The 20271-nt window shown below is 45.1% G+C and overlaps 1 protein-coding gene across 1 annotated transcript in view; it reads right to left on the bottom strand.

Annotated features, from left to right (window-relative positions):
* ITGB5 (integrin subunit beta 5) overlaps positions 1-20271 on the bottom strand; it is a 124171-nt gene that overhangs the window by 53367 nt on the left and 50533 nt on the right. The window contains exons 6-7 of the mRNA XM_047875115.1: positions 2895-3056; positions 1146-1241 (exon numbers count right to left, since the gene is read on the bottom strand). Of these exons, the coding sequence (XP_047731071.1) occupies positions 1146-1241; positions 2895-3056 (258 nt within the window). The remainder of the gene's footprint in view (positions 1-1145; positions 1242-2894; positions 3057-20271) is intronic.

The following is a 20271-nucleotide window of genomic DNA, read 5'->3' as shown; positions in this document are numbered from 1 at the left end:
GTCCTTGGTTCTGAGCAAGGATGGCTTAGGCCAAAGTGGATCAATTCCATCTTGAAGTATCTGGAAGCATACCCAGTCTAGTCGGTGCAATCGATACCTCTAAAGAAGTTACGTGTAAATGGCTGGGTTTTATCCTGCTATCTTCCACTGAACAACAAAAAAATAAAACCAACAATCCTCTTCCTTTGTTTTCATCTTCTAAAATTGATTCAGACTAACAGAAGAGAAAGAACTGAAGTTTTAAGTGGAATTTTCTCAGTGATCATCTCAGGCAGGAGCAATAGAAAGACATGATCAGACAGAGGTTATTCTGTGGATATTTAAGAGCAGCCCAGAGAGGGGACTGGGGCAGGCAGTCTGAGGGGTGGACAGGGTTGGGGAGGGATTGCTGACTCAGTTCTCATAACCTCTCAAGTCAAAGGAAGTCAGAGGTGAGCCAAGTTTTACATTTAGTTTACGTGAACACTCCTTGAGCAACTCAGATAGTTCTAGTTCAAAATGTGACTTGCCTGTGGTTGTGAGGAAGAACACATTCACGAGAGGATTTTATAACGATGGCCCAGAGGACTGCCCAGGAAAAGTCTCTGAGACAGAATAGGTTCATACACAGACTGCTCTATTCGCCCAAGACATTTATTGTTTTCTTTGGGAAATCCTATCTCAGACTGACCCCTTGGTCTGCCCTACTCTGTGAGTAAGGCATAAAACTCTGGGAATACTGGAATTAGTAATGTAACCTGCTTCAATGCCTTAGTTTTCTTTCTGTACACTTTTATTTTATATTGTCCTTCCCTATGGATTACATTGTACATCCATTTCATCATCTGAAAAATGGGAGCTCCTACTGTCTCCAAAGTTTTTCTCAGGATCACATCAGATGCCCTATGTTTAAATTGCTTATAAAGGCACGTGCTGCTAAGTGAATGTTGAATAGCTTCATCAATACTATTATTTCCCACTAGATCAAGGCAGGGCTATAATTTCACTTCTCCCTTGGATCTCCCACATAGAGGAAGGCTGGTAACACTCCTCAGACCACTACCTCACACTTTGCCTCACCCCACATCCTAATCTCCTATTCACCTTTGGGTCATCATGGGCCCCAGAATCAGGCCATTGGCTCCCCTCATTCCCTCGAGGCTTACCTTGTAGAGCATATAGTGGCTTTTTGTCACTGCAAAGATGAGGTTGATGTTGTTCTCTGCCAATTTCTCTCCAAGCAAGGCAAGAGATGGATAGTCCTAGCGCCAAGGCAAAAGGTCAAGGCTGTAATGTTTCCTTTTTTTTTTTTTAATGTTTATTTACTTTTGAGAGAGAGAAAGATAGAATGTGAGTGGAGGAGGGGCAGCTAGAGAGGGAGACACAGAATCTGAAGCAGGCTCCAGGCTCTGAGCTGTCAGCACAGGGCCCAACGTGGGGCTCAAACTCACGAACTGTGACATCGTGACCTGAGCTGAAGTCACTTAGCTGACTGAGCCATCCAGGCGCCCCAAGGCTGTAACATTTCTAACAGGCTGAGATACCATCCCCAGCTCCAACATGCATTCAGGAACCCACACTTGCTAGGAAAAGCATCTTCCCCTGGCCATCCTTAATAACCAAGCCCCACTGGCAGCTCCAAATTGGGGAAATATGCAGAAAGGATGTCCAGGTAAGGGCCTTTTGGCACCTCCCAAACTAGATGCATTCCCCTCACCCCTCCCAAGCCAGAATGGAGACATAATGAGTGGAAGATTCCCACAGCTGGTCTGTGCCTCCGTCCTTTTAGGAAGGATGGGGCATAGAGGAGAGGCCCCCCAAAGTCCAGCCACCATACCCTATCATCTACCATCAGCAACCATTATCTTTATCTTCCTTAGGACTTCTCCTCCCTAACTCCTTGCCCTACTTTCCTTCTCCTGAGCCCAACTAGGCCCCCCAATGTCTCTCATGGGTCCTGCTCACTACTCAGAATGGGCAGAAGAGGCTGTTGACCTCTCGCTTAAATGTTGGGCTATGGTGCAGGAGGGGTCCAAGCAGGAGGGGAGGGTGGAGGCTGAGAGGCAGTCTAATAATGTCCTGAAGGATTTTAAGGGCTAATGATGGGTAGAAGGGTCCTCATTAGCTCTACAGTTATCAGGTTCTATAGTTAGGAGTCCTTTTTCCAGACTCCATTATTCTTGGGATAATATGGAAGGCTTGAAACTGGAGAAATTGGGCTTGCCAAGCAAAGAAAATTACAAAGTATTCCCAGAATGGATTTGGGAAGGAAGAGGGTACAGGTTTTTGTTTGTTTGCCTGTTTGCACAGTAAATGTGGCAAGATCTTGGTAACTATTGCATCTGGGCAATAGGCATATAGGGGTTCATTCCAATGATCTATTTTTATGATATATGTTTGAATTCTGCATAAATTCTTTTCAATGACATGGTGATGGTCATAGACTGTTGACAGTGGAAGGTCCTTGGGGCCTCCCATTCTGTGCAGGACACCTGCAGCCCCACTCCTGAAGGTGACAGGACTCAGTGCCTCAGGGAGCCCCTTTCTAGAAGTCACAATGTCTTATCCTCATTTATTTTGCCCTATAACTTCTATGCAAGTTTTGATCTCTGCAGGAGCACAGTCCCTGGCCTCCTGTAAGTTCACCTCTCCCCTCTGAGATCTATCCGGTCTCCCCAAGTCACTTCTTCCTTAACTAAATGCTTCCATTTAGGTGCACGATGGCAGAAGATGAACCAGCTGCAGAAATCTGTGAGAAATGTTCTGAGTTAATGAGTTCTGAAAGCCTAGCTGGAGAAGATGGACTAGAAACCCAATTCCCAGAACGGACTGGAAAGTCCATGAGTAGAGGGCCAGGTGAGCACCTGGCCCACGGGCAGGATCATGGGAGCGGGGCTGGGACCCCTGGTCCTCACCATCTGATTGGACACTGTGTATTCGTTGGCCTCATTCAGGTGGCACTGGCCATCGTGTGGCTGCACCAGGCCCCCCAGTTTTCCATCCAGTGCAATGTGGGGCACGTCGTCTGTAGTGAACACCAGCAAATGCAGTGCATCCTTTCTCCAGCCGATCTTCTCCTAAGGGACAGAAGTTTGAGGGAGGCCAGGAGCTTCTGACTGCTGCCAGGCCTGCCCCAGGACATCAGAAAGCGCACTGGCCTGTCTCCCAGGGTCGTGGAATCAGAGGCATTCTTCTACGTGCGTATCTGGGGAGCACTCATAGAAACAACTCAAGAATGATCCACAGAACTCAGAAGAGACACAGCCTGAACTGGGGAAGCCTAAATGCACAGAGACACAGCTGCACAGCTGGGCCCGTGCAGGCCCAGGCACCTGGAACCTCCCTCCCAACCACCATATGCTTCTCTGTTCCTTTTGGTTATACCTGAGGGCTACCCCTTCTGGACGTTTCCCGTCTGAGCCTCATGTATTATTCCATCCCTGGAAAAGTCTTTAACCCACCTCAACCCAACCCCTGACAATGCACTCGGGTTAGCTGGCCTTATCTAAGATGACCAGTAAGGGAACATTTCAGTCCCCCAGTGAGACACAAATCACCCAGAATGGAGTGTTCCAATGGTCAATGGATCTTCTTTCAGAGGATTTGGTAAAATCTGCCATCTATTCTGATAGGTGGAAACCACTCCAATCATTAACTGAAATACCTCAGTGTTTAAAGTCAGTAAGATTAGCTCTGTTCTCCCTTTACTGCTTCATGTATCCATTCCAGCAAAAGGCACAGCTACATACAGTCTGTATTGCAAGAGAAAGACTCTATTTCTCACCTGCAGCCACTGTGGCCCCAATGCTACAAACACCCCAGCCATTATTATTAGGAACAGCTGGACCCTGATACAGAGCAACAGAAACTGTGATATGGCCACTTTCTTACTAACAGTGAAAAGGCATCCCCAAATATGTTGGTGGCAGAGGGAATACATGCTGAGAGTTATCTACACATGCACGCTTGATATGGAAGCCAAAGACTGGATTCACAGACTTTACAAGTTAAAAGCTGTTGTTCTTCCAGCAGATGAGGAGTTGAAGGCATCACCCTCTTTCTTACCACCATATTGATGAATTTAACAGCCTTTAAGAGCCATAATATTTTCTCACTTGCTCCAAAAGCGGCGTGGAAATAAAACAATAATAATAAATGACAAAAAGTCAGACTAATGTGTGTGGGGGGGGATGTTTTGTCCCAGATCCCAAAGAGTTTACAGTCAAATGGAAACAGGACTCCAACACATCCCCATTAAGGTGCTAATGAAGGTAAATACAATGTCAGTGGAAACCAGAGAGGAGGAGGCTTGAAAGCCTTCTCAGGGTGCATGAAACTTAAGCTAAGCTGGAAGAATAGGAAGGGCTCTTCAAGGAAGCTGGAGGAAGAAATGCCCGAGAAGGCAGAAGAGGGGGTGGGCGTTGTAAGCACTAGCCAAGGCACAAAGAGGAGGCCAAGCACACTTTGGGACCTGGAATAAGAAACCTAGAAGGTCCCTGACAGCAATGACATCTAAGCCATGACAAAACTGATCTGTGATGTTAGAAGGCAAGACAGTGGTTCCCCTTGACAGCATGAATGGGGGTAGTTAATAACTGAAAAGGGTCACAAGGAGGCTTCTGGGTTGCTGGTAATGTTCTGTCTATTGACCTGGTATTTCTACCTTGTGAAAATTGACCGAGATGCTGCACTCTTTGTACACTTTTCTGCAGGTATGTTAGACTTTGATAAAGAGTTTCAAACTGTGAAGTAGTTAAAGCAGTACATTATAAGCCATGGAAGGGAGGGCACAATGCTTTGGAGATAAGGCATAATCAAGAGGGTGTAAACCAACAGTGCTTTTTGTAGGAAAAATGTGGATCTGTTATTCACAAAGACACAATAATGTGCTAAACACCCTGACAAGAAAGTAGAACAATCTTTAATTTGACAATGTGTATTAAGAACCTTAAAGGAAATCAGAGACCTAAAAAAATGGACAGAAAGATAGTTTCCATGGATCAGAAGTGTCAATGTCACTGAGAGGTCATCTGCCCCCAGACTGATCTATAAACTTGACACAATCCCAATCAAACGCCCAGAAGGCCTTTTTGAGAAAATGTAAGCTTAGTCTAAAATTTATATGGAAAGTCAAACAATGGAGACCAGAAACAATTTTCTAAAAAGAACAACCAAGTTGAGGGACTCGTTACCTAAGGTCAAGGCTTACCATAAAGCTACCATAATCAAGATAGTGCATTAAACATAAAGACCAATGGAGCAAGATAGAGATAAATAGACCCACGCATATATGGTCAATTCAACAGAAGGTACTAGAACAATTAGACATCCATATGGAAAGAAATGAAGCTCAAGCCAAAGCTCCCTATATATACAAAAATTGATTAGGACTAAGACAGTAAAGTTCCTGAAGGAAACAGGAGAAAGCCCTTGTGACTTTCATATAGGCAAAGATTTCTTACATATCATGATTTATGGAATAAAAATTGATGAATTGGACTTCATCAAAGTTAAAAACATCTGCTCTTTGAAAGATACCAATAAGAAAATGAAATGACAAGGTATGGACTGGGAGAAAATATTTGCAAAGAAATAAAAATCTGATAGAACCGATATCCGGAATACATAAAGAATGTTCATAAGTGAATCAGAAAATAAATTGAATTTAAAAAGATAGAGACTTGAACAAACATTTCACCAAAGAAGAGAGAGGAATGAAGATAAGCACAAGAATGGAGTCTCAACATTGGTAGTCACTGAGGAAACGCACATTAAAACCACAATAAGATAGCTATAAGATAGCTCTTCCAATGGCAAACACACTAACCCTAATAATACCAAGTGGCAGTAATGGTGTGGAAAAATTGGAACTCTCATAATTGCTAATGAGAATACAAAAGTCCCAGCAACTTTGGAAACAGTTTGACAGATTCTTATAAAGTTACACATACACTTACCATCAGCCCCAAGAGAAATGCAAATTTATGCTCGCATGAAAATTTCTACGCAGCTTTATATTTTTAAAGATTTTATTTTTAAGTTATCTCTATATCCAACGTGGGGCTTAAACCCTTTTGAATCAAAAGTCGCATACTCAGGGTGCCTGAGTGGCTCAGTCAGTTAAGAGTCTGACTCTTGGTTTCAGCTCAGGTCATGATCTCACAGTTGTGGGTTTGAGCCCTGCATCAGGCTCCATGCTGCTGACGGAAAGCCTACTTGGGATTCTGGGATTCGTTCTTTCTCTCTCTCTCAAAATAAATAAATTAAAAAAAATCAATTTATAAAAAAGAAAAAAGAGTTGCATACTCTACTGACTGAGCTACCCAGGCACCCCTCAATGTAAATACTTATTATAGCAGTTATTCATAATCATCAAAAACCAGAAACAATGTGCATCAAGTGGTTTAGAGAGACACAATGTAGTACATCTACACAATGAAATACTGTTCTGGAAAAAAAAAAAAAAAGACCAAACTACTGACACACACAACTTGGATGAATCTCCAAAGCATTATGTTAAGTGAAAAAAGCCTGACTCCAAAGGCAACTTACTGTCTAACTCCATCCATGTGATACTTGGGAAAAGACAAAAATATAGGGACAGAAACAAATTGGTAGTTGCCAAAGGCTGAGAATAAAGGGAGGGGTCAGCAACAAAGGGATGCTAGGAAACTTTGAAGGGTTCTAGAAATAATCTCTATCTTCATTGTGGGGGTGGCTAGAAGGCGTTAGCCTAAAAAGGTGAATTTTACTCTGTGTAAACTATCCCTCCATAACCCGGAGGGACCCTCTGTGTAAACTATCCATCCATAACCAAAAATTCCCTTAAAGTATACATCTTTTGACTCAATTATTCTACTTCAAGAACCCTCTCTGCAAGAAGTATTCTGAAATATGCACAGCAATATTTTCACTAGTAGTGACAAAAAGGGATCTTGTTTAGGAATGGTTAAGTAAAGGGAGGTATCTTCTCTCTGGCCAACAGAAATTATGTTCATAAAAAGTATGACCTTCTGGTCGACAGGTGTAATGTTAGCTGGAAGACGAAGTATACAATACTTTAATGGCAGTGTGATTACAAACCATGTAAGAGATGAGCATTACTTTCTATTAAAAAGAGAGTAAGATCCATTCATCAGTTGATGGACATTTAGGCTCTTTCCATAATTGGGCTATTGTTGAAAGTGCTGCTATAAACATTGGGGTACAAGTGCCCCTATGCATCAGCACTCCTCTATCCCTTGGGTAAATTCCTAGTAGTGCTATTGCTGGGTCATAGGGCAGGTCTATTTTTAATTTTTTAAGGAACCTCCACACTGTTTTCCAGAGTGGCTGCACCAGTTTGCATTCCCACCAACAGTGCAAGAGGGTTCCCTTTCTCCACATCCTCTCCAGCATCTATAGTCTCCTGATTTGTTCATTTTAGCCACTCTGACTGGCATGAGGTGATATCTCAGTGTGGTTTTGATTTGTATTTCCCTGATGAGGAATGACATTGAGCATCTTTTCGTGTGCCTGTTGGCCATCTAGATGTCTTCTTTAGAGAAGTGTCTATTTATGTCTTCTGCCCATTTCTTCACTGGATTATTTGTTTTTCGGGTGTGGCAATATGGCCTTTTGTAGCAACATGGATGGAACTGGAGAATGTTATGCTAAGTGAAATAAGTCAGGCAGAGAAAGATACCATATGTTTTCACTCTTACGTGGATCCTGAGAAACTTAACAGAAGACCATGGGGGAGGGGAAGGGAAAAAAAAAGTTAGAGAGGGAGGGAGCCAAACCATAAGAGACTATTAAAAACTGAAAACAAACTCAGGGTTGATGGGGAGCGGGAGGGAGGGGAGGGTGGGTGATGGGTATTGAAGAGGGCACCTGTTGGGATGAGCACTGGGTGTTGTATGGAAACCAATTTGACAATAAATTTCATATAAAAAAAAAAGAGAGAGAGAGAAAGAGAGATTGAAACAAAATACCATCATGTGGTTGGGGTAGAGATGACAGGCAACATCTTTCTCTTTTTTCCCATTTTTCCCCCCAACTATCTTTCAGAAGCAAGTATTACTTTCACAAGACTGGGTTTTGAATGCTGCTGGTCTGCTGTTTAACTGTTTCAGTCTCCTTTTCCTCCACAACGGCTTCCCAGAGGACTTGCAGGAACATAATGGAAGCTGGCAACAAGGACACAGAACAATGTGGAACCCAGGTGCCCCAGGACAGGCACTGTAATGTTGTTGCCACCCCTAATTACTCATGTAGCTTTGACCTAATGAGTTAACACTTCAAAAGCTTTTTTCTTGATAGGAAACAAGGAAGAATAATACTTAATACTTACTCCACCTCCACCATGCCACTTCATCTTCACCACAACCTCTGTAAAGCAGGTAAAATACTGCCCTCGTGCAGATGAGGTAACTGGTGGTTAGAGGCATTAAGTAACCAGTCCAAGGTCACTGCACTAGCAAGGGCCAGAGAAGCCAGATTCAGATGATCTGCTTCTTACTCACAAAGCGAAACTACCCAATCATACAGGAGGAGAGGATGGTGCAGGGTGTGTGTGTGCATGTGTGTGTGCGTGCACGTGTGTGCATGACCAACAAGAGAATTCATTCAAGTACTTAGTAGGCTCTCCACTAATGATTGTTGGGTCCAAGATAAATGTCTGTCAAGTTGAAAGGTGGCATCTGACACAGAAATAGCTCTACAGATGAAGAATGGCACAGCATAATAATAATAATTCTGTTTTCCCTGAAGTGGACTCCTGTTATGTAAGTGATGGCCCAGAGGCTGGGTTGCAGAGCACGAGTCAGAACCTCCTCATTCAGTAACCCAGGCTTTTGGGCTCAGAGATTTTTTAAGCAGTGACTCCACAGAGAATTTACATTAGAAAGAATTTTCCTACTGTCCGCCTGGACTATCTTGAAGGCTTAAGTTCTGTATTCCATGTTTGGAGCAGAAGGCAACAGTGGGAAAATAGATTATGTTTTGTTTTGTTTTTTAAAGAAAGAATAACTACAAAATGCAGTATGGTGTGGGGAGCCAGAGGACATGAGCTTTCGAACAGATGAGGCTAAGTTCAAATATGCTTTGCGCTAACTGGGACACCTCTCTCAGCCTTGCTTTCTTAATCTGTAACATGGAAAAAATCCTATTTTGCAGGGTTGATGCTAGGTTTAGACATAATTGTATTAAAAAGCCCTCAGCACATGAGAGGCTACAAAAAGGATCTATAATTATTACTTTTTAAAAAAATTTTAATGTTTATTTATTTTTGAGAGCGAGAGAGACAGAGTGTGAGTTGGAGAGGGGCAGAGAGAGAGGGAGACCCAGAATCCAAAGCAGGCTCCAGGCTCTGAACTGTCAGCACAGAGCCCAGTGGGGGGGCTCAAACTCCCAAACAGTGAGATCATGACCTGAGCTGAAGTTGGACATTTAACCGACTGAGCCACCCAAGGCGCCCCTATAATTATTACTCTTAAGACTGGTAATAATTTCTACATTTCTTCTCTTCACCTTTCACTACTTGATGTGGGAGGCTCCACAATCATTGTAGGGACTATGAAGTATTGCATACTGAAAAGTTTTTTAAAGCCTTGAATTGGGGTGCTTGGGTGGCTCCGTCAGTCAGGTGTCTGTCTCTTGATTTCAGTTCAGGTCACGACCTCATGGGTTTGTGAGATCAAGCCCACATCAAGCTCTGTGCTGGTGTCGTGAAGACTTACTTGGGATTCTGTCTCTACCTCTGTCTGCTCTTCCCCCACTCATGCTCTTTCTCTCTCACGAGAAATAAATAAACATGGAAAAAACTTTAAAGCCTTGAATTAATACCACAATGAGATTCTACCTACCACACACCTGACAGAATGGCTGAAAGTGAAAAGACCAACCACACCAAATGTTGATGTAAATGTGGAGTCACACACTGCCGTTAGGAATGTAAAATGCTATGTGTACTTTGGAAAACAGTCTGGCAGTTTCTTGAAAAGTTAAACACCTACCAGATGACCCAGTAAATCCACTCCCAAGTCTAGAGATAAAAGAAATAAAAGCAAACATCTATACAAACACTCGAACACACTTACAGCAGCTCTATTTGTAATAAGCAAAAACTACCAGCCATCCAAAACAACCCAAACATCTACCAACAGGACAGAACAGATAGACAAAAAGTGCTCCATCCACGCAAAGGAATTCTACTCAGTGACAAAAGGAAAGGATGGAGACACTTGACAGCACAGATAAATCTCAAAATAATTGTGCTCAGTGAAATAAACCAGGCTAAACAAGTATTTATACTGGATATATACAATTTTTGCAAATGCAAACTAACGTATAGTGAGAGAAAGCAAATTAGTAGCTGCCTGGGGTGAGGAATAGGAGGCACAGGAGGGAGCAAATGACAAAGAAGCATAAATGCTCACTGTGAGGGAAAGGATATGTTCATTATCTTGATCATGGTATCTGTGTGTGTGTGTGTATATATATATATATATATATATATATATATGTATATGTACATATATATGTATGTATGTACGTATCTCTCACAGGTGTAAACATGTCAAAACTTCTCAAACTGTACACTTTCAATATGTGTAGTGTATTATACATCAAGTATACCTCATTGAAGCTCTTTCATTTAAAGAAGACTTGGTTTGCTCATAAAGTCTCTTAATACAAGAATCTACACGAATAGACTGAAGTCAGTAATGTGCTGGGAATACCACTTACACACGTTCTTTTGTTTGGTGACACTATCGCGTAGCAGTTAGGGGCTGGTCTGGCCAGTCTCGGGTTAGCCCTACACCTGCCTCAGCTTGTCCTTCTGGCCTCAGGCAAGTTACTCAATCCTTCCCAGGCCAGCTTCTCTTCTATAAAATGGAGATGATAATAAGAGTAGCAATAAAATAGGGTGACGAGAAGATTAAACAGAGGAGGAACACCCAGCTCCGTGACTGTATGTGGTAGGCAACTACAAACTGACAGTGATCATCATCAGTATTTCCCTGGACTTGAGAATCTGTGACTTACGTCTGTAATTCAGAAGCATACAATCTTATCTTTGGACTGTAGGTTTATGGGTGATGTTTATTTTAGTTTCTGCTTATCTGCATTTTCTATATTTTTAGATTGAATATATTTTCTCTTAAGAAAAAAATTACTTTAAGTGAAACCAAACCTATTTATTTCGCTAAATTTTCTCCATGTCTCAGAGTAAAAACAAAAATTTAAAAGCCAATTTCATTTGGGGCACTGGGTGGCTCAGTCAATTAAGTGTCCAACTTTGGCTCAGGTCATGATCTCATGGTTTGTGGGTTTGAGCCCTGCATCAGGCTCTCTGCTGTCAGTGCACAGCCCACGTCAGATCCTCTGTCTCCCTCTCTCTCTGTCCCTCATCTGCTTGCTTGCGTACTTTCTCCCTCTCAAAAACAAATAAACATTTTTCTAAAAAAAGCCAATTTCATTAAATGTCACTGAAGTCAGCCCTTAGATGAAAATGTCAGGGGCTGGGCGGGACGGATATGTACCAGACTCAGAAGCAAGAAACCCGGCATCTGGCCAAGGTCACGATTCACTTAACTTCTCTTTGTTTGATGCTCAGACCTGCATCAAATTCACCACAAGGTCTGTTTCAGCCTTCAAACCCCTAGTTCCCACACTCGCTCAGGAGGTGACCTTGCCTTTTTCATCACCGAAAGAAACAGATAACGGGACTTGCCTCCTCATCTACTCCCAGTGGCTCAGAGTGTCTGGTCCCACAGCCTGAGGATGGCTTCCAGTCACAGGGGCATCCTCCTGGCATCTCTGATCTGTCTGCCCCCAAAGAAGAAGTGCTTCTTCCACCCCAAGGAAACACAGCTCATACAGCCCGCCCTCTTTGGAGAATTTGTTCTCTCAGTCTCTCTTCTGGTTCCCATCCATGTGCCTAAAACACATGCTCGTGAGCCAATTAAAATAACCCTTCTTGTGACCCGGCTACTCTGCCAATCTCACTTGCTTCTTTCTCTTTTGTAAGACTGGCAGATTTATGGCCTCTATTTTCTCTCCTCAATTCCTTATAATCAGACTTCTCCACATGACCCCTAGACAGCAGTTCTTGGATCCTGTCTTCCTCCCTCATGCACACAGGGTTCTCTGCCCTGGCTGCACTTTAGGGCGCTCTAGGGAGCCTCACCAATACTAATGCCCAGGGGTCCTGACCTAACTGGGCCGATCTGCCACCCCGCCCTTAGGGTTTTTAGGCTCCCTGGATGAGCCTAACGTGCAGCCGAGGATAAGAATTAATCCCATGGCCTTGGGCCTCACTCTTGTGGCCTCTGCACTGACTGGGAACTCCTGTGAGCCCCCTGCACTGTCCTACCCCTGCCCCTCTGGCTGCTCTCCCAGCAGGTGGATGAGGTCAGAGATAACATTCCCCACCCCTCCATCTCCCTTTGTGGAGATTTACTTGGATGACTCACAATCACAGCCCGCACTTGACCTTTCTCCTGAGCTTTACTCCCAGGTCTGCACCGAAAACCAAAGTGTCTGCTGTGACCTGGAACTCAACTAATCGGAAGACGCGGCACCACATTTACCCCCAGATCAACCGCCCCTCCAGGCGTCCCCATTTCTGACAATGGGGCGATCACATGCCTTCTTTAGAAACCTTGGAATTATCTTTTTTATCTTCTTTCTCTGGTTCTATGACAGCACCAGGCCTGTCCCAAACTGTCAATTCTCTCTTACAGGCCATTCCTGTGTTGAACCAGAGCCCCTGGACAATGCTACATACAATTTCCAGAGTTTTCTCTTCACTTACTAACACACCAGGTTAGCAGGCATAGCCTGAGGCTCGCCTTCCTCCTGGCCACCCACCTGCACTCTGCCAGGGAGGTATGACTGTCACCCCGTGTATTCCAGCTGTTCCAGGCAGGCAACACACATGGGTAGGTGACCATACTATGTGACACACAGCCATCCACAGACTGTGGCTGGGAGAACCGTCACCAAGCCCCAAATCTCTGGCTCCATCCACGTCCCAGGAGGCAGACCTTCTAGTTCTATGGGGACGAACTGGCCTGACCAGGGCTGGGGCCAAAGAACTCTTTCCCAGGGTGGAAAGCTCAGTGGATGGGGAAATTTGTCCTCAGAAAGCAGCAAAGATCTGGGGCTGAGGGAAAAGAGAAAGGGGTGCAGGACCCAAGCCCCAGAATCACAAGAGCACTGTGCCCAGCACAGGCTCAGCACTCAGTGAAAAAGGAGCAAACGAACACACAGACAGAATCAGAGCTGGGTACCAACACCCTCCCTGGCCAGGTTAGAAGTCTTCGATCATGACACTCACAATGCCACCAGCTCCTCATACGCTTTCCAATCTAGCAAACACCTTATTTGAAACCCCCAAATATGGGAAGAGTTAAGAGCTATCGAATTGCTTGCCGTCTGCTAGGAGCTGCAAGAGCAGGAGAGGGGCGAGGCCAGGCAGTCACTGGGGATGGTTCCTGGGACGGCCCCAGGCAGCCAGGCCTGGAAGTCAGCCAGGGCGACCTGGGGCTTTGTGCAATGGTGAAGAGGAGGCCGGAGTCCAAGAAATAGGGAAGCAGGAACGGAGATGCTAGACCAGGTCTTCCCAGCTTTGAAAAAATAAATAAAAATTGGCTCCTCCCCAGAGTGAAGACAAACTTGGTTTGTTTACCTCTAACATCTGGCCCAGGACAGCACGGGAACTGGGCAGTAGAGGATGTGGTTTCTCTGTCGTAACCCGGGACTGCAAGGTCTGACAAAGGAGGAAGGTCACTCAAGGGATCAAAAATAGGCTTCCATCTCCCTTGTCCACTTCCAGTCTGTCTCTGGGTCCCTCTTAACAGCTCCCCCACTGTACCTAGACTTTTACGTCATGGCAAGGTGGCTCCGTGGCAAAGCCACTGGGAGCAGGGAAAGCTTTTTTAGGCACCAGGTCAAAGTAAGCTGTGCCTGGCACACAAGTGAGTGTGCATGATAGGGTTCACAGTCATGGCAGCCAAATACAAAGGCAGCTGAGAGAGTACACTGCTGAGAGTAACAGAAAACAAGCTAGAAGGGGCTACTCCAGAACAAACACACCAGGGGCTACTGGGCCCAAAAACTGACTCAGAGGAAATATGTAGCACCTGCAGTTTGGAAGGAACCCAGAGGTTATCTTGTCCTCGCTCCTGTCCAGTACATGGAGCTTTCCTCTGGTGCCCCCACTACGTGGGCAGGGGGCCCACACACACAGTCACTGCCCCATCTGGCATCTGGCAGCCTGCTCCACTGCAGAGCAGAGATCTTTGTTAGAGAATTCTTCCTTGCCTTGAACTCAAACCTGCTTCCCTGCAGCTATCCTAGCACCTCCCCACCCCTAAATAGCCAGGGGAGTCTACTCCCTCTTCTATGACGATGTCTGAGGTCACCTATGCTTTTCTCCAGGTATCTCTCTTCCTGGGTAACCTTTAACCACTGCCCCTAAGATATGGCTTCCAAGCCAGCACCATCCACTTACTCACCCTCTTCCACTCTCTCACAGTCAATGTCCGTCTTAAACACAGCCCCCGGGGCCTATGCAGTTCCTGGGATGTGATCTGAGCTCACAGAGGAAAGCAGGGCTGGGACTCGGGTGTTGCATTTGGCAGCTGAATCTTCGGACTAGCTCAAATTAAGCGTGTCAGTCCCCAGATCCATTTCATAGTGACCTGCTTACACACAGGGACCACAGCAGGGCATGTGGAGCGATGAGGGTAGCCTCAATGACGCCCGTACAGGAAAGTGCCAGGAAGGGCCTGAAATGCTGGTTCGTGGGAATGTGGAAAAGTTGATGTCCCTGCTCGGCTGCCTTAGGAAACATTGATGGATGCCTGCCTGAATGTGGGCTGGCCTGCTTGTTCAGAGGCGATACTCACAACACTCTCTGGTAAATGGTGTTCAAACCCCAAGGTGGCCTGAAGTCAATACATCATTCCAGGGGCATTTTCAGTGAAGATGGAAGCACTAGCTTTAAATGACTGAGTGTTCTGATCTCAAGCGCAATCTCATTAAAGTGAATGCTCACCCAACATAAAGGTATTAATACAACACATGGGCCTCAGTCGTCACTGAAGAGTCACCAGCCACATGCCCCCTTATCGCTGGAAAAGACCCACCATCTGAAAAAGTGTCTGGCCACAGCAGAACCACTGAATTATGAATGAGAAGGCAGATTATCAGAGTCCCATTTTACAGATAATAAAGCCACGGTCAAAGATAAGCATGCTTGCTCAAAGGGCTGGGCTCCAACAGAATTCTGACCTTGGGACGGTACAAGTGGTCCCTCTGGAAAGTGCTTAGGGCTGCCAGAGCCATGTTATAAGTGCTTCCTGATAAACAAGAAACTCTTAGTTCCAGAGAACAGTTGCATATGCAACTGTGTTCTACCGGGACTGTACCAGTCCTCCTTACCTGTGAAATTGTAATGGTTCCTTAGAGGAGGACTTGCTGTCTTTGGAAGCACACGCCTCCCACTGCTCTGCTCCGGTGTGAACACAACAGTCTGCAGGCACTCTAACGTCAAGGTTAAGAACTCTGGCCTTAGAGCAAGGGGGCTGGGTACAGTTTCCATCTCCGGCTCTGTCATTTCTAGCTATAACAACCTTGAGAAATTACTCTGCCTTTCTAGGCTTGTTTCTTCATCAAAAGGGGACAATAAAACCACACTCAAAGGATTAAGTAAAATCAGCCCTGGGAAGTACATGGCATAAGGCCAGGCTCTCAGAAAGCACTGAACCAATGGTAATCAATAACATCATCAGCATTGGAAACCAAGAGGCAGGGAGACCAAGGGAGACACTGAAGGAGAAGATGCTGTGATTCAGTCAGCGGCTCCTAAGGTGCCGTCTCTGTGCATTCTGCTGTGTGCTCCACTGGTATCTCAGGTTGTTGGACAAGCACCTGTCATCCAATCAGAGTCATGAGCACAGGGACAGGAGCCGTGGCTCATTCATCTATGCATCCCCGCAGCACCTAACACGGTGTCCTGCACGCAGTAAGTACTCCACAGATCTTCAAAAGTAATGACAGGACACTGTACGTTACCCTTTTGGGCAAGCACTCGGGGAGAGAACAAGTTGTGGGGAGGAAATGAAGAAGGAAAAAGGACTGACCTGACCAGCCAGCAGGCAGACCCCACAGCAGATCTGAACACGGGGACCGAGTCTGAATTCGAACACGGCACATAAGGAAAACCGAGGTTAGTTCTGAGATTGGCTTCCTCTACCAGGCTGACATTCAAGTCTATTTCGGGCACTTTATAAAATAATCGTGTTCCCATTAGTTGTTTTTCCTGCTTCCATGCATACTTTTCAAATGAAAAGTTAAAAAAAAAAATCTTTTCTGTGGTTAAACACAAGGAGGACAAAAGTGCAGTAATTCTTTCCTTGGGGAAAAGAAATCTTGGCCTGTGAGTCAGGATTTAGACATTTACTTTGAGCCCAAGCCCCAACAACACACAATACAGCATGTCTGATGTGGACTCCATGAAAGAGTCCAGTCTGAATGGAAGAGAAACATTTGGAATGTTGGCATGGCTGAACCACATGAGGTTATTTTTGCAGGAGAAATTATTAGTAGTCAAGTATCAAATATCATTGATTGCCAAATATCAGTAACTTCATGTGGTTCCCTCTAATGTTTACAAAACCGGTTGTTTATAACCTTCTGGTGGATCTACAAGCTCAAATCAAACCCCTGCAAGCTCAAATCAGAAGCCATAGGGACTTTTCCCCATCTTTCTTTAGCTTTCCCCACCATACCTGCCAGTATACACTGACTAGGCTGAGTTGGAAAGTCCTGCCAGCTAATGGCATCTGGTTCTCTTCAGTGGATGTCCATGAAGCACTGTAAATGCCATGGAGGCAGCCTGGTACAACAGGCGGGTGGACGGGCTTGGAGCCAGGTGACCTGTGGGTTCCTGAACTCAGAAGCATAAAGGAATCTGTGAGAACAAAGCATCTGTTTATTCACCAAATGTTTAAGGAGGGCCTGTTATGTGCCAGGCAATGTGCTGGGTGCTAGGGAAATACAGCAGTGAGAAAAGAGATGGGGTCCCTGCCTTCAGGGGGCTTACTGTCTCAGAGCGGAGGTAGACATCACTCAAGGAGTGGCCCAAATAAAAACAAAATGGCTACTGAAGTAGATGTGACCAAGGGCTTTGTGCTCTGACCTCATCAGAAGGCTCAATCAGGGAAGCCTTCCCTGACACATAGACAAGTAGAGGTCCAAAACAGAAGTAGGCAGAGACTACACATTCCAAGAAAAGCAGGTTTGGGGATACGAAGGAAGGAAGGAGGAAGAGAAGTAAAGATTTTTAGGGCAGTGAAACTGTTCTGTAGGATAGAACAGTAGTGGATACATGTCATTGTACATTTGTCCAAACCCACAGAAATGCAATAGCAAGAGGGAACCCCGAAGTTAACTATGGACTCTGGCTGACAATGATGTTCATGGACTATAATAAATATACCACTCTGGTGAGGGATGTTGATGGTGGCGGGGGGGCCACGGGGGTGGAATGGGGGGTTCAGGGACAGGAATTATATGAAACACTGTACTTTCTGCTCTATTTTGCTGTGAACCTAAATCTGCTCTGAAATGAAATAAAGTTTATTAATAAAAAAGGAAAAGAAAGAAAGAAAGAAAGAAAGAAAGAAAGAAAGAAAGAAAGAAAAAGAAAGAAAGAAAGAAGCAGGAATATAGGGGAGGAGTATTCCAAAGAGAGGAAATAGCATGTGCAAAGGGCCCCATAGAGTAACTGATTCAAGGTCATTTGGCTGGAATGCAGAGGCCAGGGGTGAGAGGTTTGGGGAGAGAGCAGTTCCAGAAGAGCCTGAGAATAAATCTTTGTCTCTTTGCCTCTTTGCCAAATGGACATGTAAAGCACAGAGGAGCCCATCGCTTGAAATCAAAACTGACATTCTAACCAGATTTGGAAATATTGCCCCAGTCATTGAAGGGGCCTTCTAACTTTTCTGCAGGGTGTTTCTTTCCTGCCATATCATTAGTCAAGTGAGCCAAGGGGTGTAAAACACCCTCAACACAGGGAACACAGGCTTATGCTGGAGGAACAAGAGACAAAAACTCTCATCCGTGCCCTGGTGACAATTCTGGTTTGTAACTCAGTCAGTTCCCATCCCTTGTGTCAATAAGCAGCTGTCAGCAGGATAGTAATACCCAAACGCAGTTCATGGGCACGAGGCAGAACAAGGAAACGTCGCTTCAGGGCTGGACACAGTCAAGTGATTAAAAAATGCACATTAAACCACAAACATCTGCAAAATAGAACGCCAAGAGAAACTTTCACCACCTCTGGCAAAAAAGCTGCATGGGCATGGGCAGAAGACGTGCATACCTGCACACATGGCCCCTAAAGCTTCACTGGGCCACAGAAGTTCAATACTTTCATGGTGTTTCACCAAGACACTGAGCCAGAGGAAGAGCAAGCAGGTTGGGGCTGGAACAAGCCCCCCAAACTTGGTGCAATCCGCTAGCAGAAGCAGTTCACGCATGCTGACAGATAACCCAGATGGTGAGAAAACAGAACACGTTAGGGACTCCTTTTCAGGTGACATGAAGTGTCAGGGATGGCTGCCTTCTTCAAGGAATTCCATACATTTCTCAACTCATGCTTGGAAAAACAACGCAAGTCTGAGGTCTAAAAGAAATCAGGCGGGGTGCCTGGGTGGCTCAGTCAGTTAAGGTTAAGCATCTGACTCTTGATTACAACTCAGGTCATGATCTCAACAGTTCCTGACTGAGCCCCATGTCAGGCTCTGCGCTGACAGTGTGGAGCCTGCTTGGAATTCTCTCTCTCTCTCTCTCTCTCTCTCTCTCTCTCTCTCCCTCTCCCTCTCTCTCTGTCCCTCCTCTGCTCATCCTCTCTCTCTCAAAATGAATAAACTTGAAAAAAAAAAGTTCCTAATAAATACGTAAATAAACAAAAGAAATCAGGCAACAAGTAAAAACAAAAACAAACAAAAAAACCTCAAATTAACTCTGTGGGAGGCTGGGACAGGGGAGGGGGCAGAGTAGAAACTTCTAGCAGTGCCCGATTCCAGGCATGGGGAATTTTCCAACCTCTACAGGTACCTGTGGCAGCCCCTCCCTGGCCTGAGGCTCAAGGCTGAACAGGGAGTGACCAAAAAGGCAAAATCAAGGGCTCTGAGCAAAAGGGGAGGAGTCCTTTATGAAAAATAGCATGGACCAGCCCAATGGAGGGCATCCTAGAGATCTCCCCTCCATTCCCACCTCCTTGCATTTTCCAGATGCTCTGCGGCCCAGAGAGGTCAGCTGGCCTCCACAGAGTCACTTAGCAGCAGGCTTAGCTTGATTAGGACAACATGACTCTAAGTTGAGCCTCCCTGCTCTGCAGGGTACTGTCACTACTTCCCAAAGCACCAGGTACCAGGTAACAGAGCATGGGCCTCAGAATCAATCAGATCTGGTTCAAATTATGGCTCTACTCCTTATTAACAGTAAGTTTCATGAATCCTTGTCCTACTCCGTTTCCTTCTCCATAAGCAGGGGACAGCCCCCACTGCCAATACACTGAAGGGCTGTTGTGAGCATCAGAGATAATGTATGTAAAACATCTGGAGCATGGATGAGGGGTGAGCAAGGGCAGCAATTATTCTGTTTCTAGAGGTCCACAGAATTTGTATTCCTACAGAAAGTCTTGCCAGAGTAAAGCTGTCCCCCCCAGCAATTCTGCAGCTGGGTCTCCATTTTAGATCAGAATGCTCTCACCAGCGAAGGAATAAAGGACTCAGATCATGCTGCAGACTTTTTACTCAGCATGTAAACTTCCTTTGTTTGCTTTGAGACTCACTCATCCACCTATTTCTGAGAGGATATACAATGGTTTAAAAATCTAACATACAATACAAAATTAGAGAATCAAGATTCAAACAGAAAGTCTGCCTGAAGGATGTGGAGGTCTAGATGCTGAAACAAAAAGGGGAACGTACTGGGTGGCAAAGATCTTATTTTCTTGTCTAACTGTTGAAAGCAGCCCACAGAACCCTGTGCGGCCAGGATGCACCCAGCCAAGCTCAAACTGGCAGGTCACTTCTTTAAGCACGAACAACAGCAAAGTGGTGACTGGCAACCTGGAAGGCAGAAGTCCTCGGCCACCCCTCCCCTGTCACCCGAGGCCAGGGACAGGCCCAGTTTAGGGAGAGCAGGAAAGCAGTCCTTGTTCCAGTCTGAACCACTCATCACATTTTTATCCACACAATTTCAGAATAAACAACTTACAGTCAACTTCTA

Source organism: Prionailurus viverrinus, chromosome C2, assembly GCF_022837055.1.
Source record: "Prionailurus viverrinus isolate Anna chromosome C2, UM_Priviv_1.0, whole genome shotgun sequence".
Lineage (NCBI taxonomy): Eukaryota > Metazoa > Chordata > Mammalia > Carnivora > Felidae > Prionailurus > Prionailurus viverrinus.
This window is presented reverse-complemented; position numbering and strand designations above follow the sequence as displayed.